Raw genomic sequence first — 26,420 nt, forward strand, 5'->3', positions numbered from 1 at the left:
TTAGTAACCACATATGGCTGTTTATTTGATACAGGGCTCTGTACAAAATATTTACACATATTCTTTACAGAATAAGTAAACCACCTGAAGGTAATTAGATAATGCTTTCTTCTCAATGACAGGGAGAATCCTGGTGTCAGCAAAGTTAGAAAACAGATAAACATTCTCCTTCCGAGGCCACAAGTCAAGCAAATGCCACTTGCTTCCTACGATCTGAAAAGCTGTGGCCTTGGGACCCTGGTGACGTGCACCTCCTTTCCTCAACCCCATCAATCCCTTCAGTATTTACAAACAGGCTTGAGTACTTGTGGAAGGAGGGGCAGCTGGTGCCGCCCACTGAGAGGATGACAAGAGGGCCAGCTTGCTTTGGGAGAGCACTGGGAATATCTGCCACATCATCACCTCTGGAAGAATTGCCTTTGCCCTGATGAATACACCACTGTCTAAATTAATCCATCGACATCACACTTACCCCACGGTGGGGCTCCTGAGCCATGGACAATGATCCATCCCTTTGAGCTTTTTTTGGTTTTAAAGTGCGTAGTGGTGGCTGGGCGTGGTGGCTCACGCCTGTAATCCCAGCACTTTGGGAGGACGAGACGGGCAGATCACCTGAGGTCAGGAGTTCGAGACCAGCCTGGCCAACGTGGCGAAACCCCATCTCTACTAAAAATACAAAAATTAGCCAGACGTGGTAGCAGGTGCCTGTAGTCCCAGCTACTCGGGAGGCTGAGGCAGCGAGAATTGCCTGAACTTGGGAGGAGGAGGTTGCAGTGAGCTGAGACTGCACCACTGCACTCCAGCCTGGGCAACAGAGTGAGACTCCATCTCAGAAAAAAGAAAATAATAATAAAATAAATAAAAATAAAGTGCTTAGTGTAACTCAGCGGACAGGGCTCCCAGCTGCCTGGCATGTGGGACACCCTCCACCCTGCACACAACAGGCATGCAAAGAGGACTGGATATGGTGGGGTGGAGTGCTTCTGGTGTGTTCACTTTAAGAAAACATCTGCCAAGAGAGAAGAGTGCCCAGGAAAGACCAGGAAAATACAAGTACATGGCTGCTTCATACCATATACCCTAATTCTTTAAAGCAGCAAAAGGCACTTTTTTTTTTTCAGGCCAGAGTGAATCTAAAACAAACCTGGCTTTGCTTACAGGGAAGCTGTCCCAGAAGGACTGAGTGATGCCTCTTGTTCCCTAAGGTCTGGAGAGTCTTTGCAAGTTTCCAATGACATTTCCAACCAGGTGGGAGAGACCAGCAGTTGACGAGACAAGTCAGACCCAAAAAATGACGCCAAGGTAGTGAGTGGGTGCCTATTTGGGAGTAGGATGATTTGAGGAAAACAGGAAGAAAAACCGGTCAGAAAGTGGCACTTTGGAAGTGGAAAGCTGTTTGCAAATAGCAACTCTGGCTAAAGCGAAAATGTTAATCAAGTAGAAAGTAAAATTCAGGATCTTAGAAGCTCATCCTTCTGATGAGAACTATTTTTTTTTCCGTGAAGGAACTATTATTACTTTAAAAGTGAGGGTAATTTACATATGGGGTGTATATATTCTAAAAATAGTAATAAAAGTACCTTTTATAAGCAATGTTGTGTGGCTTGTAGAAGAAAACAGGGAGGAAAAAAAAAAGGCAGGCAAAACTAGTCTAGGTCTAGGCCCTAAAAACGAGCTTTCCTTCCCACTTGACTGGAAATGCCCATGTGATTTCTAGGCTGAAAATAGGTAGGATTTAACGAGTAACCTAGTTCCCTTCTGTCTCTGATTTCTGATCAGCTGATGGAGCTGCTAGTAAGAGGGGCCGATCATGCTCCCAGACGAGTCCTTTGGCCTCTTGCTCTCCATCCCAAGCCTGACTCCTTCAGCAGCAGCCCCCTCCTTCTGTGTCCATCTGATGCAGGCAAGCAGGAGCAGTAAGAGGGCATCCCATGTTCCAGTTCACTTTCTACGGGGTGACTAGGAGGTTCCCGGTAACTAGGGCAGCCCAGGCCCAGCAGGTTGCAAAGGCAGCTGCAAGCTTCAGAAACCCACTTCCTCCAACACCGGGGAGGTGGCAGAGAGCCCATCCAAAAGCCCACTGGGAGAGGCATAAGATTCTGTGCCAGGCCCCCAAGTCCCCTCTGTGTCAGGTAGGCTCTGCTATTGGCCTCTGAAGTAAAGGCAAACACAAACGGGCAGGGCAGGGTGGCAGGAATAAAAAACTCTGGACAGAAACCCTTTTAATAAAGGAAATTCCACCCCTCCCAATCCTTCCATGGAAGGGTGAGACCTTAATGTGATGTAAGAGGAAGGTCTTCTCTGGCTTTCAGGGAAACAGCTGCAGCTGAAACTTAGGGGCCCATTCCAGGGCACTTTTCACCACAGCCAGTGCAGCCGCTCCAAGTGCCACTGTCAGCCCCATCACTGCCAATTTCACAAAGCGGTTGGTCCTTGGCTTGGTCAGGACATCTTCTGTTCGATCTTCAGGCCGCAGAAGTCCCCGAAACCGCTGCCGCAGCACCATATCAGGCCTCTGCTGGGCTGATGCCAGCTCAAAGTCTTTGAAAGTAGAGGCTGCCGTCCTGCAGGGGAAAGAGACGGAAGGAAGGAAGCGGTATGAAAGAGGAGGAAAGCAAAACTCCACCACGCAGGCTGCGGGCAGAGCCTTTCATTGCTGGGAAAGCTCTTTATGATAAAGACCCATATGTCTACAGTGGGGATTCCACTGGCCTAAGCTCAGATCTCTGGAAACATGCCCCAACCCTATCCCACCAGACACAAACCTTCCCTCGCTTCTGCTCATTTACAGCCACCCCCATTCAACCAGTGTCCCAGCCTTGCTCACCTCTCAGCTTGCTGTTGGGCGGCGGCCTCCCGAGCAAGTTCGGATGGGGGAAACTGAACAAAAAGGTCTCCTGCTCTGCTGATCAGTGTCTCATAGGGCAAGTCCTGAGGGATCTGGGACAACAGGTGGTGGACCGAGGCCATGTCACAGTCACAGTCCAGGACTTCCTGCTCGCGATACAACACAATCTGTGGGGAGGTAGTAAAGCCTTGCAGTCAGAGGCCAGACACACAGGGCCTGGGCCACCTGCACTCCATTATCCTTGCAGATGAATTTAAACAGGTAACAGACAGGACTCAGCCCAAATGTTCAGCAAACTCTTGTATCCGTCAAGGAAGTAATAACATATATACGCTCAGTGCTACTCCTACTCTCTGGCCCTTCCTGCAAACTTCCACCACATGACATGAAAGGCTGACCAGTTACAATCTAAGTCCTTCGGGCATGCTGGGCTGCTCAGGTGTCCCTTTAAGTCTTGAAAGAAATGAAGGAGATTCTTTTAGGAGAAAGAAGGAGAATTATTGGGAGATTCCTGGAGCTCCAGCATAGAAGAAATGGTTCAAAACAGTAGAAAGAACAGTCTTGCTCCCTTTAAGCATCTTCCTTCTGACTGCTGGTCCACAAATCCACAGATGCTCAAGGGACCAGTGGTCATTGAAGGACTTCCCTGAATTCCCATCTCCACCCCATCCCTCAAGACCCTTCTACTAACTGAAGCCCCTGCCCTCCACCGCAAGCCGCCTCCCTTGTCTGTCATGACACCAGATCTCTTCTTTTCTTAAATCTGGAATTGACAGCTTATACTACTATTTCCCTAATTGTGTTCATCAGCTGAACATATATTCCAGACAATGTCAACAGGAACCCTGACAATTCACAATGCAGATTAGCATTTTAAAGGTTCAGAAGTGTCATGCAGCAAAAAAAAATCTGATTTTGTTTACACCCAGCATTTCCCAACTTACTATTTTTTGTGTGTGACACCCCCATTAATATTGCGCAGAATGGTGTCCAGGGACACCAGCCTGGGAAGTGCTGTCTTTTGCATCTTTCCATAATCCCCAGGTTTCCCTTCAGGGAAAATGACCACAGTGGGATGGGTGATGGTGAACCCAGCTGCTGGCTCGTGGCCTGTACCTACCACGGCTGCAAAGTAAATCGGCATCAGTGGGTGGCAGGCCAGGAAGAAGTCATATAACCGCACGACGTGCCTGAAGTCAGACAGGACATGCCCAAACCAGGTGATGAGCCAGCTGAGGGCAAAGATGGTCCCTACCTCAGCACTAGAAACAAAGGAAAGGCAGGTGTCAGGTCCTGTGGGCCATCCCTTCCCTCTCTCTGGGCCTTATAGTGCTGGTGAGAAGGAAGCATTTAGGAATAAGATTTCTGGAAAATTCAGTTACCTAGGAATTCAGCATCTTCTCCTTACAAAATATTTAATACAAAGTCTTTAAGGTGTACCACAACACTAACACCACAACAGGGTCCTGGCTGCTTTATCTCACTGGGTGCTCGCCTAATGGCCAACAAATGTCAACTACAGGAACGAGAAGCAGTTGTTTTCAGAGAACTACGCCATGATTCTCCTTCTGACTAAGTCTTACCCTTCTGGGGGGCACAGGTACATATTCCCATGCCTGAAAACATGACTGCATTAATTTTTCAATTAACATGAGACAACTGAAATATCTTAAGATGTAGCTGCCAGACACGGTGAGTCATGCCTATAATCTCAGCACTTTGGGAGGCCAAAGCGGGCGGATCACCTGACATCGGGAGCTCGAGACCAGCCTGACCAACATGGAGAAACCCTGTCTCTACTAAAAATACAAAATTAGCCGAGCGTGGTGGCGCATGCCTGTAATCCCAGCTACTTGAGGCTGAGGCAGAAGAATCGCTTGAACCCGGAAGATAGAGGTTGCAGTGAGCCAAGATCATGCCATTGCACTCCAGCCTGGGCAACAAGAGAAAATACTCCATCTCAAAAAAAAAGAAGGCATAGCCATTACCTTTTAAAAAATTTTAAAAAAAGAGGCATTGGCCGAGAACACATTTCCAACTAAACAGAGAAGAAACAAAACATCACATGGGATTTGCAAAAAAAATATGTCTTCTCTTTGGTACTTGGGAAATAAAACAACCCATTGTTGGCCTTCCCCTTCTCGCCGCTGGATCCCACAGGACTTTGTGTTTCTCTTGTGGCAATAACCTCAACATCTTACCTTGGCATACATACCTTATCCACCTCTCCCCACTAGATGTAAACTCAAGGGATGGGCTATGTCCCCCAAAGAGCACAGTCCCCAAAAATGCTCCAAGAGCTGAATTACCCAGATTGCTGGTGACTGGAACAACTGGGGAGAACTTAACAAATCCACCCAAGACAATGAGGAAACTGCGCTCGGCTTGTGAGGAGTGTTTCAGGTGTGGGGGGGTGTGGGCGTGTGTATGCATGCACACAGAAATGCAGACACATATGTACCTCTGCATGAAGTCATGGAGCTCTGGATTCACCTGGTCAATGATGGGCATCAGATAGTTTAATATATGCTTGGTGTTGTCCATTGTTGGATCCATAAAATCCCTGGAGGGAGACAATTCAATAAGCCTGGTTACCAAACACTTAGATCAGGGCTCAGGGTGGCGAGGGCTCAAACTCCTAAAAAAGCTGACCAGAAAACCGGCCAGTGAGTTATCCCCAGGACGGCTGAGGAGTGATGCCCGTCGTCTCGTGTTCCTCTCTACTGGTACCTGAGGTGGTGGGTAGATAATTTTTCTACCAGGGATGTTGCCAGCCTCTCGCCTACCACCAGCAGAAATGTGACCACAATGTCATGGTAGCCCTGGTAGTAGTGCAGCTGAGGGTTGCGCTCCAAGATGAGGAGGATGATGTCAATCAGTTCTTCCTGCAGCCCTTCTCTCTGTTCCTCTGGCATGCCTGGGGACAGGAGCAGAGATGCCTTTGAACATACCAAGCAGCCTAGTTAACAAGGAGGTCGAAGAAGGCCAGCAATGAATTTTCAGAGAAAAAAGGAAAATGAATTACAAATAATTTGGCAAGGCATATCAAGATCCACTGTTGATACCACCTGGCATACAGGAAAAGGCAGCCGCTAGCTTTCCAGTGGGGCAAGCCGCAGACACCACCCTAACCAAGTTGCTGCAGTTAATACTGCTGGGACACAGCATTTAACTGCAGAATTTCAACTATGGGAGCCACAGACGGCCTCTGCCTCCCGAGGTGATGCATTGACAGAGCTCGGCATCGTGTCTGCAGGATTTCTATCAACAGCGCACAGACCTCAATCTCACAATGAAGAAATACCCAATATCCCCAAAGGAAGAGAAATTTAACTCTCATACAATACAAAGGAACTGTTCCAGATTAAAAATGGCTAAAGATAGATGACAACAGCATGAGAAACGCATAAATCTATATTTCCTTTTCCAGTGAAGCACATTACTCGAAGAAATGGTGAAATGTGAATAAAATCTGTGGATTAATTAGTTAACTATTTTTCAGTGTTGTTATTGATGTTGCTCACTGTACTGTGATTACATGAGAGCCTTATATTTAGGAAATATATCCTGAAACACTTGGGGTAAAAAGATGTCATGTTTGCAACTTACTCTTAAATAGTTCAGAGAAAAAGTCTATGTCTATGTGTAAAGTGAAGGAAAGACAGAAAGCAGCCAAAAAAGCAAATGTAGGCCGGGCGCGGTGGCTCACGCCTGTAATCCCAGCACTTTGGGAGGCAGAGGCAGGTGGATCACGAGGTCAGGAGATCGAGACCATCCTGGCTAATATGGTGAAAAACCCCGTCTCTAATAAAAAATACAAAAAATTAGCTGGGCGTGGTGGCAGGCGCCTGTAGTCCCAGCTACTTGGGAGGCTGAGGCAGGAGAATGGCATGAACCCAGGAACCAGAGCTTGCAGTGAGCTGAGATCGTGCCACTGCACTCCAGCCCGGGCGAGAGAGCAAGACTCCGTCTCCAAAAAAAAAAAAAGCAAATGTAGTAAAATGTGAAAACAAAAGGAAATCTGGGTAAAAGGTATCTGGGGAATTCTTTGTCCTATTTTTACAACTTTTCAGTAAGTATGAAATTATATAAAAATAAAAAAATTTTAAAGTTACACGGTCCCCTTTAAACCAAAGCAAACATTACAGGAAAAACTGATCCTCTCGATCCAAAGATGTATTATAGCTGGAAATAGGGAAGCCTGTCTCAGGAGTTCTTTCAGGGAGTTCTTTTACTGCTGGAGCTAGTGCTGCCAGCAGTAAAAATGCCAAGCCTTGGCCTTATGAGCCAGGTTAGAAGAATGGCACATGCACAGCTTCTCCACACCATTAGCTTTTAGTTACAAACACACACTGAGAGAGAGAAAGCAGCTAATGTAAGGGCCCAAACTAAACCGGACAAAGGATTGCAGGTAAGAGCAAAACTCACCTCTTGCCCGTATTTACCCCACCCCTTCTCAAATAAAAAGCATACCCTAAAAGATAAATAAGGAAACGAAGCAAACCCAGGGCTGCTGATAGGTGAAGCAGTGAAAGGAGTAAGAGTAAAAATTAAACCCTGTGTGAATTTTCAGCAGAAAAGCAGTGAGCCAAGCCCAGAAGACCATGAATGGAAAAAGAATATGAAGCCACACTGTAAGTTCAGCCTACAGAAAGTGTATCACAGATATTACATCAATGGAAGAGGAATAAAGGGTTCAGAGGGAAAACAGCTTACCTAGGAAAAAAAATGGGGGCTGGGCACGGTGGCTCTTGCCTGTAATCCCAGCACTTTGGGAGGCTGAGGTACGTGCATCACCTGAGGTCAGGAGTTCGAGAGCAGCCTGGCCAACATGGTGAAACCCCATCTCTATTAAAAACACACACACACAAAATTAGCCGGGCGTGGTGGCGGGCACCTGTAATCCCAGCTACTTGGGAGGCTGAGGCAGGAGAACTGCCTGAACCTGGGAGGCGGAGGTTGTAGTGAGCTGAGACAGTGCCATTGCACTCCAGCCTAGGCAACAAGAGTGAAACTCTGTCTTTTAAAAAAAAAAAAAAAAAAAAAAAAAAAAAAAAGGGAGGCATCTGTCCTATATGATCTCATCCAAACCAGCAGGCTAGGAAAAGGGAATGGACCGTGGGCATGTGCTTTTATCAAAACCACGCTGGCAGGCTACTGCTACCTGGGGATTGCAAGAATCTGTCCAGGGAGCAAGAATGCCAGCAGGAAAGCAGCCCCTTCAACAACAAAAGCCAGGCCAGAGCACAGTGCAGAAGAGGGAGGCAGCCAGCTTAGAGGCTCCTGTTCCCTTTAGCAATTCTCCTCTCTTCATGACCTCAAGGTGGAGTTGCCAGAGGAAGAAAACTAGGTCATCCCTGTGAGGTTTGTTGCCCAGTTCCCTTCACTGTGAAAACTGAGACAACGGTCCTTCTTTTCTCTCTTCCTGAAACGAAGAGGTAATTTTAGGACTACATTCTTTTCTTTTGTTTTGTTTTCTTTTTATTTATTTTTTATCTACAGCTGCTGAACAAATTAAGGAATATACTCTTACACAAACAGGGAATGGCCTCTCTTCCCTCTAAGGAATCTTACATATGTATGTGCAAGGTATCATCGTTTTTAAACCTAATTAAGATATTACTCATTCTTGTTGGTGCCCAATTCCACACCAATCTGCTCTTTAATGCCAGACTGATGGCTCTAACAATCCTTATTAACTCCTTTTTGTGGCTTCAAGGAAAAACAAAAACCTCTTCTCTCATTCACCACCTCTAGGCCAGGAGAAATTATTTTTGGTTCAGGCTTTCACAGTGGGGGTCTGAAAGTGACCAGCCAAGAAAAGGATGACTCAGCAAAAGGAGAGCTCTGAAGGTCCCTGAGGAGGCAGGGTCCAGCATATGAGGTCACATGGTAGGACCTGGAACAGATACAGTCTTTCCAAATGTGGCAGGACCGGGAGAGCTTCTCACCAGGAGGGAACCGCCGCAACGACCGTCGGACGTCCAGCAACACTTGTTGGTAGTCCTTGCTCATCTGCCGTAGGTTCTTCCCTATTGAAGGAAAAGGCACGTTATTGCAGGAATGCCTGAGAAGCCAGACCAGAAGCAAAACATTCTGGGATGACACAAAAGGCCTAGAGGGCACATGTCAGCTTCTCCTGAAGAGGATGATATGACTCAAGATACAACATTTGGCAGGGAATCATCCCTAGTTTAGTTCCAAACATTATGTTTCCTGCACGTCACAATGACCCTAAGAGAAGGGAGCACAGACTGCCCAGGAGACAATACAGCAGGGTGGGAAGGAGAGCAAAGACGTAAGGAGGCCAAGGCCACTGTGCATCACTGGGAACTGCTCTAAACTTCAAAGTCCACAGCTACAAAATGAGGATATTCCCTTCCAAGGATCAAATAAAATCATGAATGTGGGAACAACAGACCACTGAAAAAAACCCTAACGCCTATAAAGTTGTGGGAGCACTAAGCTGCTTAGAAAGGTATATTGAGACTCACATAAAGAACCACCTAACAACTCTTGACCCAGCAATTCTAAAACTAAAGAGCTGCAAAGAGGACAGTCCTCGTGTTCAGCTGCTAAGTCCAACACAGTGTGAAAGTAAGGAGGCAGTCTCTAGCCATTATACATATAACCAGTGTACATTTCCCTCGCAACCCAAATCCAAAGCTAGTAAGGCTGGGCAACACTTCCTCACACGCAGGCTTCATGGTATAAAAAGATGAGGGAAGTTTGGAACCTGACAGAAGAACAGCATCTCAGGATTCAGGGTGTGAACATGGCACTGCCTTAGCCTTCCAACAAAAAGCTGACTGCTCTGAAGCAGCCAATTCCAAGGATAATAACAAGTGGCAACTCAACACCTACTGGGTGACATCATGACGCTGTGAACTTTTTGGTGGCAGAAGTCCTGTTTCAATCATCTCCAGTACCTGGCAATCACAGCACAACTAATATTTGCCAACTGAAAGAATCCTCAGCACCTGGCATTTTGCCATGATGGCAGGAAAGCTACAAGGTGAGTGCACTGAGTGAACGAGCAGCAGAGTGGATTCACTGTTCTACAGGACTTTTACCATTTTGAACTTCATTCCAAGGAACTCTTTTCACCACATGGGCCTTGCACATTAGTTAGGTAACTCTTTTAACAGAATTACAGGATTTTAGAACTCCAAAGGATTTCAGTATTTCCCAATAAAAAGAGGATGTTTTCTTTTTTTTTGAGTATCTCACTCTGTCGCCCAGGCTGGAGTATACTGGTGCAATCTCGGCTCATTGCAACTTCCGCCTCCTCGGTTCAAGCGATTCTCCTGCCTCAGCTTCCCTAGTAGCTGGAATTACAGGTGTGCGCCACCATACTCAGCTAATTTTTGTATTTTTAGTAGAGACAGGGTTTCACCATGTTGGCCGGGCTGGTCTCGAACTCCTGACCTCAAGTGATTCACCTGCCTCAGCCTCCCAAAATGCTAGGATTACAGGCGTGAGCCACTGTGCCCGGACAAAAGAGGGTGTTTGTGTGTGTGTTTAATTTTACTTTACTTTTAGAGATTGGATCTTGCCATGTTGCCCAGGCTGGCCTCAAACTCCTGGGCTCAAGTAATCCTGCCTCATCCTCCCAAGCAGCTAAGACTACAGCCGTGCACCACCATGTCTGGCTAGTTTTTAAATTTTTGTAGAGACAGGGTTTTGCAATGTTGCCCATGCTGGCCTCAAACTTCCAGTCTCAAGTGATCCTCCTGCCTCAGCCTCCGAAAGTGCTGGAATTACAGGTGTGAGTCACCTCGCCCAGCCACAAAATACGCATTTTTTTTTTTTTTTTTGAGACGGAGTCTCACTCTGTCACCCAGGCTGGAGGACAGTGGCGCAATCTCTGCTCACTGCAACCTCCACCTTCCAGGTTCAAGCAATTCTCTGCCACAGCCTCCTGCGTAGCTGGGATTACAGGCACCTGCCACCATACCTGGCTAATGTTCATATTTTTTTTTTTTTTTAGTAGAGATGGGATTTCACCATCTTGGCCAGGCTGGTCTTGAACTTCTGACCTCAAGATCCACCTGCCTCAGCCTCCCAAAGTGCTGGGATTACAGGCGTGAGCCACCACACCTGGCCCAAAATATGCATTTTAAAAAAACACTTGCCAAGCAAGTATGCAGAACAAAGCATATGCATTTTTAATAAATTCACTTGCCTAGCCAATATTTTAATCCCTAATAAAAAAAGAACTTGCCTGGGCGTGGTAGCTCACGCCTGTAATCCCAGCACTTTGGGAGGCCGAAGCAGGCTGATCACTTGAGGTCAGGAATTCGAGACCAGCCTGGTCAACATGGCAAAACCCCATCTCTACTAAAAATACAAAAATTAGCCGGGCATGGTAGCGCATGTCTGTAATCCCAGCTACTAGGAAGGCTGAGGCAGGAGAATTGCTTGAACCCAGGGGGCAGAGGTTGCAGTGAGCTGAGATTGTGCCACCGCACTCCAGCCTGGGTGACAGAGCAAGACTCCGTCTCAAAAATAAATAAATAAAATAAAAACAAGTAAAAAAATAACTCATTCCACTTTTGAATAAAATTCTACTTATGGGTTTGGCCTTATTTTCAGAGTGGGCCCAAGCATTTCCCAAAACACCCTAGATTTATTCATATACCCTTGGTTTGAAAGGACCATAAAAATGAAAGATCCTGGAATTCTTTTCCCCCTGTCTCCTAGATAAGCGCCCCTCACAGCCTCCCCCACTCCCCTTACCCGATACAGGAGGCGGGTCCCACTCCCCTTACCCGATACAGGAGGCGGGTCCCACTCCCCTTACCCGATACAGGAGGCGGGCCCCACTCCCCTTACCTGATACAGGAGGCGGGTCATTGGCGTTGACATTGAGGAGCTTGGGCCACACTTTTCGTCTGATCTCATCGGTCAGGAGCCCTCCTTCACTGATAGCCATGCGTCTAAGGGCAGCCACATCAGTGGGATCACTGTTCAGAGCCTGGTGTATCTCTGCCACTTTCTTTTTCCTTTTGGCGTTAAAGTCTGAAAATAAGGATAGGGAAGAATGAGGCGCACATTCAGCACGTGCATATTTTCTGCCTAGGACTCAAGCTCCTTTCTGATATGAGGTACAGGTAAATATCTCCTCTTAGCTCTAAGACTGCCTGCTGGCATAAAGTCTCACAGCCAGATGCACTATTCATTTCAGGCCCAGTCTACTGGGCCTCATGGTGGGAGGCTTGGAGAGCCCATTATAAAACAGATTTTAAATCACCGATTTTTAAAAAGATAGTCTCTTTTTATAGGTCTGAACCAAAAATCATAGGCACAGACTGGAAATAATTATTAGTTGTTGTTTTTAACAGACAAGTGTCGGCTGGGTGTGGTGACTCACGCCTGTAATCCCAGCACTTTGGGAGGCCGAGGTGGGCGGATCACAAGGTCAGGAATTCGAGACCAGCCTGGCCAATATGGTGAACCCCCGTCTCTCCTAAAAATACAAAAATTAGCTGGGCATGGTGGTGCTCGCCTGTAGTCCCAGCTACTCAGGAGGCTGAGGCAGAAGAATCACTTAAACCTGGGAGGCGGAGGTTGCAGTGAGCCGAGATCGTGCCACTGCACTCCAGCCAGGATGACAGAGCGAGACTCCATCTCGGGGAAAAAAAAAAAAAAAAAAAGAGACATTGTCTCTCTAAGTTGCCCAGGCTGGCCTCAAACTCCTAGGCAAAACCGATCCTCCCACCTCAGCCTCCCAAACAGCTGGGACTACAGGTGCATGCCACCATGCCCGGTCCAGAAATAATTACACGTACTTTTTTTTTTTTTTTTTTTTTGAGATGGAGTCTCGGTCTGTAGCCCAGGCTGGAGTGCAGTGGCGCAATCTCAGCTCACTGCAACCTCTGCCTCCCGGGTCCCAGTTCAAGCAATTCTCCTGCCTCAGCCTCCCAAGTAGCTGGGATTTCAGGCACGCACCACCACGCCCAGCTATATTTTTGTATTTTTAGCAGAGATAGCGTTCACAATGTTGGCCAGGGTGGTCATGAACTCCTGACCTCGTGATCCTCCTGCCTCGGTCTCCCAAAGTGCTAGGATTACAGGTGTGAGCCACCATGCCCAGCCTATATGTACATTTTTTTTTTTTTTTTGAGAAGGACTCTTGCTCTGTCGCCAGGCTGGAGTGCAGTGGCACGATCTCGGCTCACTGCAACCTCTGCCTCCCGGGTTCAAGTGATTCTCCTGCCTCAGCCTCCTGATACATTTAAAAAAAAAAAAAAAAAAGGTAAGTGAGGCTGGGCACGGTGGCTCATGCCTGTAATCCCAGCACTTTGGAAGGCCGAAGTGGGCAGATAATGAGGTCAGGAGTTCGAGACCAGCCTGGCCAACATGGCAAAACCTCATCTCTACTAAAAATACAAAAATTAGCCAGGCGTGGTGGCATGCACCTGTAATCCCAGCTACTCGGGAGACTGAGGCAGGAGAGTCGCTTGAACCCAGGAGGCCGAAGTTGCAGTGAGCCAAGATCGTGCCACTGCATTCCAGCCTGGGCGACAGAGTGAGACTCCGTCTCAAAAAAAATGATAAGTGAAAAAAGAAATGTGTTAAAATCAGACAGATCTTGGTTCACATCCTGGCTCTGCCACTTATCTGATCCATAATCTTGGACAGATGACTTCCCTGCTCTGGGCCTCTGGACTGACACCCTCTTGTCAGGATAGTTACCATGGTACACAGTAGATACTTACTAAATATTAGCTCCCCTCCTCACTCTGAAACAACATGTATTTTACAAATCAACCGACAGATATTTAATTAGTACGTAATATGCAAAGCACTAAGGAGATATACTGTGTAAGTAACAAACAAGGAATTACAACTATAATAAACGCTCAGTAAATTCAGGCATATCTAGCAGTCAGTGTCAATGTTTTCATACAAGAATGTCCATTCTTAATTCCCAAACTTCACAGAGCATATACATCTCTTACTGTAACAATTTTTTCCTGTTGTTTAGATAGGAAAAATGCATGTCACCAAAACTCGATACTACATTGAAAACATAACCACATGAAAAGGTCTCCTGTTACATGCTACTACAACTGGTAAAAACATTAGAATCACATAGAGATTTTTTTTTTTTTTTTTTTGAGATGGAGTCTCACTGTCGCCCAGGCTGGAGTATAGTGGCACGATCTCAGCTCACTGCAACCTCCCTGTCCCAGGTTCAAGTGATTTTCCTGCCTCAGCCTCCTGAGTAGCTGGGATTACAGGCATGCACCACCACGCTTTGCTAATTTTTTTTTTTTTTTAGACAGGGTTTCACCATGTTGGCCAGGCTGGTCTCGAACTCCTGACCTCAAGTGATCCACCTGCCTCAGCCTCCCAAAGTGCTGAGATTACAAGCGTGAGCCACCACGCCTGGCCAACACAGAGATGTTTTCAAAACCAGTGTCAAAGGGTACTTGCGTTTCCAGTGTGGCTGGTGACACTGCCACCAGACACTGCCACAGAGAGGCTGTGACACTGCATACAAAGGAACTGTTTCTTAAAAACCATAGTAAGTAATGTTTTAAGCATCTTACATCCTTATGTGATAGTCTGTTATTCATAGACATTTTGCCATGTTTAAATTACTTTTTAGGACTGGTCCCTGAGTGGTGCTGTTTACAACTCATTGATTACAATCAGTTAGATTTCTTTGTTCCTTTTCCACGCCCACTGCTTCACTTGACTAGCCTTCAAATAAATAAATAAATAACTTTTTTGGGAAATTGGTTGGGAATTTGTGGTTAGTAGCTACCATATCATTTTTCTATGTGAAATAACAGAGTATTGCTTTTTGGCCTTTGGCTAAGATCAGGGGAGATAAAGGAGTAAAAGGCTCTGAAAGTTTGCATGCAGAATGTCTGCTTTTAGGGATGGCTTGCGGAAGTTAAATGGATGATGCCTGTATTTCAGTTCTTTCTAGTTGCCAGTACCATTGAGAAAATATGTCAAAAACACAAGAAATGTTACACAAGACAACACCAAACGTCACAAGGCAGTAGACTATAATTGTCAAAAAAGGTGCATGCAGACAATAATGGCCAAGAGCTCAAAGAGACTGCAGTGGGTCAGGGCCAAGCTAACCTGAGAAGTGTACCTTAAAAAGGAAGAGGAGCAAAACTCTCTTGACATGCTTAATTGTGATGTTTAATGAACATCCTTGCAGTGTAAGACGACCTTTTTAAAATACATTCTTGGCCGGGGACGGTGGCTCACGTCTGTAATCCCAGCACTTTGGGAGGCCAAGGCAGGCAGATCACCTGAGGTCAGGAGTTCGAGACCAGCCTGGCCAACATGGTGAAACCCTGTCTCTACTTTAAAAATACAAAAAACTAGCCGGGCATGGTGGCAGGCGCCTGTGGTCCCAGCTACTCAGGAGGCTGAGGCAGGAGAATCGCTTGAACCCGCAAGGTGGAGGTTATAGTGAGCCGAGATCGCGTCACTGCACTCTAGCCTGGACGTCAGAGCGAGACTCTGTCTCAAAAGAAAAATAAATACATAAATAAATTCTCTCGGCTTCAGACCTACCTATCTTTGGTCTCTCAAGTTAAACCCAAAGCAGCACCCGTCACATCTGCCTTTTCTTTACTTTTGTCTCCTATTGCTTCCGGATACCTTCTTCCTTTTCCTGCAAAGCCCATTCTGCTGGAGTGGAAAAGTCCAATGCCTTGATGCCAGGGTCTTGTTCAGTCACTCAAGATGGAGTGTAGTGGCACAATCATGGCTCACTGTAGCCTCAACCATATATATATAGTTTAAATAAATCAATAAATCAATAAGTTCTCTCAATGATGGTTTGAGCCTCACCACTTGATTAGGACAATCAGCATAACCTGTAGAATCTTATTTGGAATTGAATTCTGTATTGTAATTTTGTTCCTGTTCATTTTTAAATTTTATTTTTCTTTCACTGTAAAGATGATACTCTGTTTTAAATGTTAAAAGTGTACGAGCAAAAGGCCGGGCGCAGTGGCTCACACCTGTAATCCCAGCACTTTGGGAGGCCGAGGCAGGCAGATCACGAGGTCAGGTGTTCGAGACCAGCCTGTTCCAACATAAGGAAACCCCGTCTCTACTAAAAATACAAAAATTAGCCTGGCCTGGTGGCGCACGCCTGTAATCCCAGCTACTCATGAGGCTGAAAGAGGAGAATTGCTTGAACCCTGGTGGCAGAGGCTGGAGGGAGCCAAGATCGCACAACTGCACTCCAGCCTGGGCGCGACATAGCGAGACTCCATCTCAAAAACAAACAAACAAAAAAAAGTGTACAAGTTAAGGAAGCCAGGTACAATGGCTCACGCCTGTAATCCCAGTGCTGTGGAGGGCCAAGGTGTGAGAATCACTTGAGTCCACAAAATCGAGAACAGCCTGGGCAACAAAGTGAGACCCTGTCTCTACAAAAAGTACGAAAAGTTAGCCAGGCATGGTGGTCCCAGCTACTCAGGAGGCTGGGGCGAGAGGATCACTTGAGCCCAGGAGTATAAGGCTGTGGTGAGCTATGATAGCACCACTGCACTTCAGCCTAGGTGACAGAGCAATACCCTATTATCAAGGCACTGGACTTTTCCACTCCAGTAGAGTGGGCTTGGCAGGAAAACGAGGAAGGTGTCCTGGTGACCTGTCTCTAAAAACAAAAACAAGGCCGGGCACAGTGGTTCATGCCTGTAATCCCAGCATTTTGGGAGGCCGAGGCAGGCAGACCACCTGAGATTGCGAGTTTGAGACCAGCCTGACCAACACGGAGAAACCCCATCTCTACTAAAAATACAAAATTAGCCGGGCGTGGTGGCGCAGGCCGGTAATGCCAGCTACTCAGGAGGCTGAAGCAGAATCGCTTGAACCCAGGGGGCGGAGATTGCGGTAAGCTGAGATTGCAGATCGCGCCATTGCACTCCAGCCTGGGCAACAAGAGCGAAACTCCGTTTCAAAAAAAAAACAGGCTGGGCGCAGTGGCTCACGCCTGTAATCCTCGCACTTTGGGAGGCCGAAGTGGGCAGATCATCTGAGGTCGGGAGTTCGAGACAAGCCTGACCAACATGGAGAAACCCCGTCTCTGCTAAAAATACAAAAAATTAGCCGGGCATGGTGGCGCATGCCTGTAATCCCAGCTACTCGGGAGGCTGAGGCAGGAGAATTGCTTGAACCTGGGAGGCAGAGGTTGCAGTGAGCCGAGATCATGCTATATGCCACTGCACTCTAGCCTGGGCAATAAGAGCGAAACTCCGTCTCAAAAACAACAACAACAACACCAGCAGCAGCAGCAGCAGCAGCAGCCAGGGACGGTGGCTCATGCCTATAATCCAGCACTTTGTTTTTTTGTTTTTTTTTCGAGACGGAGTCTCGCCCTATTGCCCAGACTGGAGTGCAGAGGCGCAATCTCGGCTTACTGCAACCTCCACCTCCCAGGTTCAAGTGATTCTCCTGCCTCAGTCTCCTGAGTAGCTGGGATTACAGGCACGTGCCACCATGCCTGGCTAATTTTTTTTTTTTTTGTATTTTTAGTAGAGACAGGGTTTCACCATGTTGGTCAGGCTAGTCTCAAACTCCTGACCTCGTGACCCGACAGTCTCAGCCTCCCAAAGTACTGAGATTACAGGTGTGAGCCACCACACCTGGCCTATCCCAGCACTTTGGGAGGCCGAGGTGGATGGATCACTGAGGTCAGGAGATTGAGACGAGCCTGGCCAACATGGTGAAACTCCATCTCTATTAAAAATACAATAATTGGGCCAGGTGCGGTGGCTCACGCCTGCAATTCCAGCACTTTGGGAGGCCGAGGTGGGCAGATCATGAGGTCAGGAGATCGAGACCATCTTGGCTAACACGGTGAAACCCTGTCTTTACTAAAAAAATTTAAAAAAATTAGCCAGGCGTGGTGGCGGGCGCCTGTAGTCCCAGCTACTCGAGAGGCTGAGGCAGGAGAATGAGGTGAACCTGGGAGGCGGAGCTTGCAGTGAGCTGAGATCACACCACTGCACTCTAGCCTGGGTGACAAGAGCAAAATTCTGTCTCAAAAAAAAAAAAAAAAGGCAGAAAGAACATGGATTCACCTGCTTATACAAGAAAAAAGGAAAAAAAAAGTGTACGAGTTGCCTTGTTACAATAAAACTAAATGTGTATACACACAAAGGAAATGGAGGACATTCAGGGGCTGGGATGAAGGGTACAGAAGAAAGGCCAGGAGATATGGCCCTTCCATTTGACAGTAGACTAATTAAAAAATATTTATGTAGTATATATTAGGTGCAAGGCACCAGAGTTCATGTGAAGTGGAAGATATCACCAGAAGGTAGGGCAGATTTTAGAAATAACTAACAGAAGGTACATTAGGTTTTAGAAGGGACACCAAGCATCTTCCCCAGCAATGTTCTAGTCTGAGACCATAGTGAGTCTACAAACTGTTTCTATGACAAAGCTGTACATTATTTTTTTCTTTTTTTTTTTTTTTTTTGAGACAGAGTCTTGCTTTGTCTCCCAGGCTGGAGTGCAGTGAAGCAATCTTGGCTCACTGGAACCTCTGTCTCTCGGGTTCAAACCATCCTCGGGCCTCAGCCTCCCAGGTAGCCAGGATTACAGGCGCATGCTGCCACCATGCCTAGCTAATTTTTTGTATTTGTAGTAGAGACAGGGTTTCACCATGCCAGGCTGGTCTCGAACTCCTGACCTCAAGTGATCTGCCTGCCTCAGGCTCCCAAAGTGCTGGGATTATAGGCATGAGCCATCAGGTCCGGCCCATTATTAACATAAATTAAAGTTGGTACTAATAAGTCACAGGTGAGCTACCTATGAGACCTGAAACGTAAAACCCACATAAACAGAGGCACTAGCTGGTTTGGAGCCATGTGCAATTGGAGGTGCGACAGAAAGATAATAGGAGTAACTTTTCACCTCGGTAAACCTGTCCTCCTGGCTTGACTGCTGTTTCCTGGTAACCTAGTAGGGTGACCATTTGTCCTCATCTGTCTGAGATCTTCCTGGTTTATACCTAGAGTCCTGGCACAATTGTTCACAGCAAACCCTTTCTGCTCCCTGTATTCTCAAATATGTCCCAGTTTGGAAGCCAAATTAAATGGTTACCTACCTAGAAATCATTAAAAATAAAACCCCTTCTGGGCACGCCTATAATCCCAGTACTTTGGGAGGCCAAGGTGGGCAGATTACCTCAAGTCAGGAGATCGAGACCAGCCTGACCAACATGGTGAAACCCTGTCTCTACTAAAAATATAAAAGTTAGCCGGGTGTGGTAGTGCACGCTTGTAGTCCCATCTACTCAGGAGGATGAGGCAGGAGAATCGCTTGAACCCGGGAGGCGGAGGTTACAGTGTGCCGAGATCATGCCACTGTACTCCAGACTGGGCAACAGAGTGACACTCTGTCTCATAAAATAAATAAATAAAAAATAAAATAAAATAGGCCAGGCATGGTGGCTCATGCCTGTAATCCCAGCACTTTGGGAAGTCGAAGCGAGCAGATCACCTGAGGTCAGGCGTTCGAGACCAGCCTGACCAACATGGCAAAACCCCGTCTCCACTAAAAATACAAAATTAGCCAGGTGTGGTGGCAGGTGCCTGTAATCCTAGTTACTTGGGAGGCTGAGGCAGGAGAATCACTTGAACCCAGGAGGCGGAGGTTACAGTGAGCTGAGAACACGCCACTGCACTCCAGCCTGGGCAACGAGAGCAAAACTCCGTCTCAAAAAAATAAACAAAATAAAAATAAAAATATAATAAAATAAAAACCACTGCCGGGCATGGTTTTTAGTCGAGACATGGCTCATGCTTATAATCCCAGCACTTTAGGAAGCCGAGGTGGGCGGATTGCTTGACCCCAGGATTAGGAGAGCAACCAGCCTGCGCAACATGGCAAAACCTTGTCTCTACAAAAAATAGGTGGGCGTGACGGCGTGCACCTGTAATTCCAGCTGCTTAGGAGGCAGAGGCGGGTTGTAGTGAGGCATGATTGTGGCACTGCACTCCAGCCTGGGTGACAGAGTAAGACTCTGTCTCAAAAACAAAAAAAAATCTCCAATTTCTTCTGTCAGCATAGCACCTAGTCAATTGTTCATGAGATGTGTCAAGCTCTTGACTCAGGTGTGTCCTTTCATCCATTCATCCGCCTGCCCATTCGTCCAGTCATTCATCAGTCTGTCACTTAATGGGTGTCTGCTTGTACTAAGCACTGTACTGGGGATAAAAAGATGAATTACGCCCTCCCAGCCCTTGAAGGGCTCACAGTAGGGACACAAACAATTATTATATATAATAGAATCTGAGGGATTATGAAAATCCAGAGGAAAGAATGACTTTTTTTCTTCTTCTTTTTTTTTGAGATGGAGTTACGCTCTTTGTTGCCCAGGCTGGAGCGCAGTGTCACGATCTCAGCTCACTGCAACCTCCACCTCCTGGGTTTGAGCAGTTCTCCTGCCTCAGCCTCCCGAGTAGCTGGGATTACAGGCATTCACCACCACGCCTGCCTAATTTTTTGTATTTTTAGTGGAGACGGGGTTTTGCCATGTTGGCCAGGCTGGTCTTGAAATCCTGATCTCAGGTGATCTGCCTGCCTCGGCCTCCCAAAGTGCTGGGATTACAGGAGTGAGCCACTGCACCTGGCCAAGAATGACTACTTCTAAAGCAGTCAGGAAAGGCTTCACCAAGAATATATTCTGGATCCCTCTTTTAATTTTTTTTTTTTTTTTTTTTTGAGACAGAGTTTCACTCTTGTTGCCCAGGATGGAGTGCAATGGCACGATCTCAGCTCACCGCAACCTCCACCTCCCAGGTTCAAGCGATTCTCCTGCCTCAGCCTCCCGAGTAGCTGGGATTACGGGCATGCGCCACCATGCCTGGCTAATTTTGTATTTTTAGTAGAAACAGGGTTTTTCCATGTTGGTCAGGCTGGTCTCGAACTCCCCACCTCAGGTGATCCGCCCACCTTGGCCTCCCAAAGTGCTAGGATTACAGGCATGAGCCACCGCATCTGGCCCTTCTTTTTAATTTTTATTTATTTATTTAGACAGGGTCTCACTCTGTTGCCTTGGCTGGAGTGCAGTGGCACAATCATAGCTCACTGCAGCCTCAACCTCTAGGGCTCAAGCGATCCTCCCACCTCAGCCTTCTATGCCACCATGCCTAATTTTTAAAAAATTTTTTGTAGAGGTGGGGTCTCATTATGTTGCCCAGACTGATCCTGAACTCCTGGGCTCAAGCAATCCTCTTGCCTCAACCTCCCAAAGTGCTAGGATCGCAGATGTGAGCCACCACACTGGGCTCTGGTACGTTCTTAAAGAAAATTTTGCCACAGGGAAGAGTGTGCTAAGGGGAAAGTACTCCAGGCAGAAGAGTTATGTGCAAAGACCTTGTCACATGAAAGAAACACCATGTCCAGGAAACAAAGAGTTCTATGAAGCTGAAGTGCCAGGTGAAGGGAGAGAACAGAAGCAGGTAGCACCGCAGTAAAAGAGGCTGGGCTGGATTCATCCCGCAAAGGAGTCTGGGTTTATCCTGTACTCAGGAGGAAGACGGAGGGATTTTACTTTGGGCCTGAGGGCCATCCTTTGGAAGACCAGGCTGTACGTTTTCAAGAGGGGTCAAAAACATGCAGGAAACAGAGAAGCCTTTTTATATAACATCGGTGGAGGCAAAACATGAGAAGAATTTAATTTCCAACAAAGAGAAGAAACCTAACATATTTAATTTTTTTTTTAACTTGGGAGTATCCCTGCACTTTCCACACATCACAAATTGACAGCACTTGAGTGGCAATACTGAATACTGCTTGAGGGAAGCTGATACGCAGAAGTCTTGTTAACCTATTTGCTAAGAGTATGATCATTTTTCTTCAGTTTCTTTAGACATACATCCACTCCATCTCTCTTTCTAAATAAGCTATTCGGCAATCTGGGAGAAAGGAAATCTTGTATCTTGGGGAAGAAAACCACTATGCAGTCAACTGAATTTCCATGAGGTTTTGGCAAACCATTTGCCAGAATGTTACTTAATTCTGAACTCAAATCCTCAAATCATACCTCCCATAACTCATTTCTCTTAAGACTCTGTTCCAATTTTTTTTTTTTTTTTTTTTTTTTTTTTGGGACAGGGTCTTACTCTGTCACCCAGGCTGGAGAACAGTGGCACGACCATGACTCACTGCAGCCTCAACCTTCTGGGCTCAAGTGATCCTCCTGCCTTAGCCTCCCAGGTAGCTGGGACCACAGACAAGCTCCACTGGCCCAGCTCATTTTTGCGTATATATATTTTGTAGAGAAAAAAAGTGTTGCCCAGGCTGATCTCAAACTCCTGGGCTCTAGTGATCCACCCACCTCGACTTCCCAAAGTGCTGGGATTACAGGCGTTGAGCCACCATACCTGGCGTCCAATTCTACTTTTAATCCTGCATTTCAAAATTTACTATTTCAAAATTTTTGGCACTCTGTGGGAACGCGACAAATGCGTGCAGAATATAGCAAGTGATTTAGTTTAGTTATCGTTCCTCTGGAAAAAACTGGCTTGCGGTAAATGACATTATTTTTCCCATACTGTTAAGATGATGCTCACAGCAGAACTCTCTCAACAGATCTGCAGACTCTTTGGCCTGTTTCTAAAACTACTGGTGTTTCCCAGAGTAGGATGCTGTCCCAATGTGGATTTCGGCTGCTGTTTTTTTCAGGCCCCAACACCACCTTCCTCAACCCCACACCCTAGTGATTAAATGTCAGTGGCAGATGGAGAAAGCACTCCCACGTGTGCCACTCTGACAAATACTTTATTCCAACTAAATGTATAGGCTCTCACTGTGACATAAAAAGGGAAGAGGAAACAGAAAATTCAAGTGAGCTAAAGATGTATGAATTACAGAGTGAGATCAACTGCTAGACGACACAGGGAGGGAGTTAGCAGCGTCTCCACTGAAAGACAAATTCACAGACATCCTGTTTATTTCCGAAAGAGAAACATCATAGAGCTATTCTTGGGATGTTCAGGAAAAGATTAAAATAAATGCCTATTATCTATTGTATTTCGAGATTCTGGACTTGAGAATGCTGCATCTGGCCTGGAATAAAAGACACATTTCATCTAGAGGGAGAGTGTATGTCATTCTAATCTCCCTCCATCCTTTCTTCTCCAATTTCTTTACTGCCCCACTTACAAGATAGTGCACTATGATTCCAAAGCTGATACCTTCCAAATTCCTTTATAGGAGAGGTCTTGGCTATCATAACCATGATGGAACGAAATGACCGTCCTACAGCTGGCTGCAAAATATAAGACTGCTATAAATAAATCCCTGATGCCTGAAAAGTAATTCATTCAACAAAGGAAGATAGGTATGACTCTGGCCTACTCTTCATTAGAACGCTTATTTTTATTTATTTATTTATTTATTTATTTATAAAGAGGGCAAAGCAGACTTTATTTGAGGGGCACCACAGCAATAGGTATAGAAACAACTGCAACAGGGTTTTGTAGTCAGGGAGGGAGATGAGACTCAACTCCATAAAATGCTAATTTTAACAATGGGACACTTTATCTGAACTGTGGTTCTTAATGGTTCAGATAAAGATGACACAACCCACTATTGGCTTAAACTTCTCCCAACTCTGGCTACAGAATCCAGGTAAAGATTTCTGCCCCCTCAGAGAAATAGGCATGTCCAAAATCACCTGGATTAGGGCACTTAATACACAGGGAAGGGACGATAACAACTAAAGATGACCACTATCCCTGCCTCCTCTAAAAGTTTTTTCATATATTTTTTCATATCACCAAAACAAATACTAACTTGGATCAACTAATTTATATAATGGAATCTCGTGTGAGCGTACAAAATTCCATACTGATTATTTGGTTTAAGCCTGCATTATCATAAAGGCTTTACAGTCTTTAAACTGAAATTAAGCTCAAATTAAGAAATGCTAGTCTTAAAACAATGGAAGGGGGGGCCGTTTCGTGTGGAGGGAGGGAGACAGACATACCCCTACACCCACCCACAACTACTGATATTGACATTGGAAATTAACTTGAAAATTTATGCCTGTAGTCCCAGCTACTCAGGAGGCTGAGGTGGGAGGATCACTTAAGTCCAGGAGTTGGGAGATGACAGTGAGCTTTGACTGTGACACTGCACTCCAACCCGGGTGACAGAACAAGATCTCATCTCTCAAAAAAAAAAAAAATGCTTTAACTCCACGTCTGTACCAGAAGACCACAGCAGGAGAGGAAAACCTTATTTCAGTCTGGGTAAGAGTTCTATTAAACACAAAATAAAACAAACTAGCCTCTGTTTTTGGAGGTCTTCATTAGTAGTTTCTACAAAACAGTATCCAAATTAGCAAAGATTCTGTTAACTACCTGGAAAAAGCAGGTACCAAGAAAGAATGTTTCACTACAATGGAAAAAAACAGTCTAGTAAGTAAACCAATCTGACTATAAACGCTACAAAAGAGGGATTCTAGCATTAGTAACTTTGCCAACAATACTCTGATAGGATTAAAAAACAAAACAATAACAAAAACAAAAAACCTCATCTTTAAATTTGTCCCATTCATGCAGAGAAGCAAAATCAAGGAAACTAGAGGGGGTAAAGTCTTGCAACAGATACACAGCTGCACTGCCAACAGGTCACAAGACCCACGCTGCCTAGGGCATTGACTGTTATGCCACGAGGACAGACATCACACAAACACCAGTAACTAAAGGGTTACAGTGCCAAAGGGTTCAGAGCTCCACTTCCATTCAGTATCAGAACATAAGAAAAAGGGAAAAACAGAAAATGAGCCCAAATAAAATATAAAATAAAATACAGATACCAGGAGCTTCCTCAAAATATGTGGGTTGTGTTAATAACGTGTTTGGCTCTTTTACGGGCACCATCCATCAGAGGACTGGAAATAGGGAAAGTCACCTTAGTCTTCCTCAAGGAAAAAAGATTATTTAACTTGGTTCACGGTGTACATTCATAATTTTAACTGTCATGTATTTATTGAATGAAAAACATTTGAGAACATAACGTGCAACAAAAACATGATTTCACAGAAATTGTCCAAACTAAAAGAGTATAAAAATAGAAGCGCTTTTTATACAATTATTTACTTATTATTATTATTGAGATAGGGTCTCCATCTGTCACCCAGGCTGGAATGCAGTGGCGCAATCATAGAGTAGCCTCTAAGTCCTGGGCTCAAGCGATCCTCCTGCCTCAGCCTCCAGAGTCGTTGGGATCACAGGCTCGAGCCTCCACACCCGACTAACTTTTAAAAACTTTTTGTAGAGATGAGGCCTCGCTGTGTTTCCCAGCCTGATCTCGAAATCCTGGCCTCAATCGATCTTCCAACCGTGGCCTCCCAAAGCGCTGGGATTACAGGCGCGAGCCATAGTGCCCGGCCGCTTTTACACAATTGAATAACATTAAAATAGGTGGCAGAAGACAGACAGAAAGTCGCTTCGTGGTTGCCAGGCGTCGTGAATACCGGGGAACGGGGAGTGCCTACTAATGGGTAAGGGTTTCGTTTTGGGATCAGACAGCGGCGATGGCTGCACAACTTTGTGAATTTTCTAAGAATCACTGAACTGTGCACCTTAAAGGAAGAACTGTGTGGTAATTACATCGGCGGTACGCGGGCAGCGCGTCAATCAAGCCGGCGACAGTGAATGAAGTTCGGGAGAGCTGATACCCCTCGGGGAGGCGGCTCCGGGAGTCTGCGGACGTGGCGGACGCCTGGGACGGGGTGGGCCTGGCCTCCGCGCTCGAGGAGTCCCAGTCCTCTCCGGATGGAAGAAAGCCGGGGCGCGAAGCCGCCGCCCGCTCTTCTGCCTGGGGACGCGACTCTGCCGCCAGGCTCCCTCGGGTCAGCTCGGCACCCGCCCGAGCCCCCCCAGTTCCAGGCCCTCTCCTCATCAGACGTGCCCTGGGCCCTCAGCCTCTTCCTCTGTCGCCGCCCGGAACCCCGCAGCAGCCCCGGGTCCCCAGCCCGCGCCCCTCCGGCGCCGCCTCCGCCGCCGGCTGCCCCTGCACCCCGGGCCGCCCTCGCAGGCCGCTCCCGGCGCCCCGGTCGGCTTCCGTACCTGCCTTCTCCGCGCCGCCGTCCCAGTGGCCGGAGGTGGGGCCGTCGCCCTGCGCACTCCGGAGGGCCATGCCCCGGGGCCCCGGGCCCCCACCCGAGCCCCGGCTGGTGGCGGAGCCGGGAGAAGACGCGGCTCCGACCGCGGGACGCAGCGCCCGCTCGGCATCGGCAGGCTCCCCTCCGTCGGCCAGCGGCGCGCAGGCGCGCAGGCGCCCCGCTGGCCCCGCCCCGCGCCGGCACGTGACCCCGCGCTAGGCCTGGCGGGCGGCCGGGGAGGCTGCGGAAAGAGCGCGGGGAGCGCTCTGAGGAGTTGGCTTCGTCTGCGCTGTAGACTCTGCGGTGTAGAGTGTGGCGCTCTTGAGCGAGTGTGCTCGAGACCAGCTGTCGTTTCCTTTGCTTCTTTCATCTGTAAAATAGTATTGATGAGAATAAAAATGTTGAACTCACAAGGTTATTGAGAGTGTTTAGAACATCACCACGCATATAGTAAAT

The 26,420-nt window shown here is 46.8% G+C and overlaps 1 protein-coding gene across 1 annotated transcript; it reads right to left on the reverse strand.

Annotated features, from left to right (window-relative positions):
• TBC1D20 (TBC1 domain family member 20) lies at positions 1 to 26,153 on the reverse strand. The gene is made up of 8 exons (XM_034947803.3): positions 25,930 to 26,153; positions 11,684 to 11,869; positions 8,800 to 8,880; positions 5,579 to 5,765; positions 5,310 to 5,411; positions 3,969 to 4,110; positions 2,828 to 3,015; positions 1 to 2,564 (listed from the first exon to the last, which is right to left on the reverse strand). Exons 1-8 carry the CDS (start codon positions 25,997 to 25,999, stop codon positions 2,309 to 2,311), a joined length of 1,212 nt encoding a protein of 403 aa, XP_034803694.1. The 5' UTR covers positions 26,000 to 26,153; the 3' UTR covers positions 1 to 2,308.
• Between the last annotated feature and the right edge of the window lie 267 nt (positions 26,154 to 26,420).

Source organism: Pan paniscus, chromosome 21, assembly GCF_029289425.2.
Source record: "Pan paniscus chromosome 21, NHGRI_mPanPan1-v2.0_pri, whole genome shotgun sequence".
Lineage (NCBI taxonomy): Eukaryota > Metazoa > Chordata > Mammalia > Primates > Hominidae > Pan > Pan paniscus.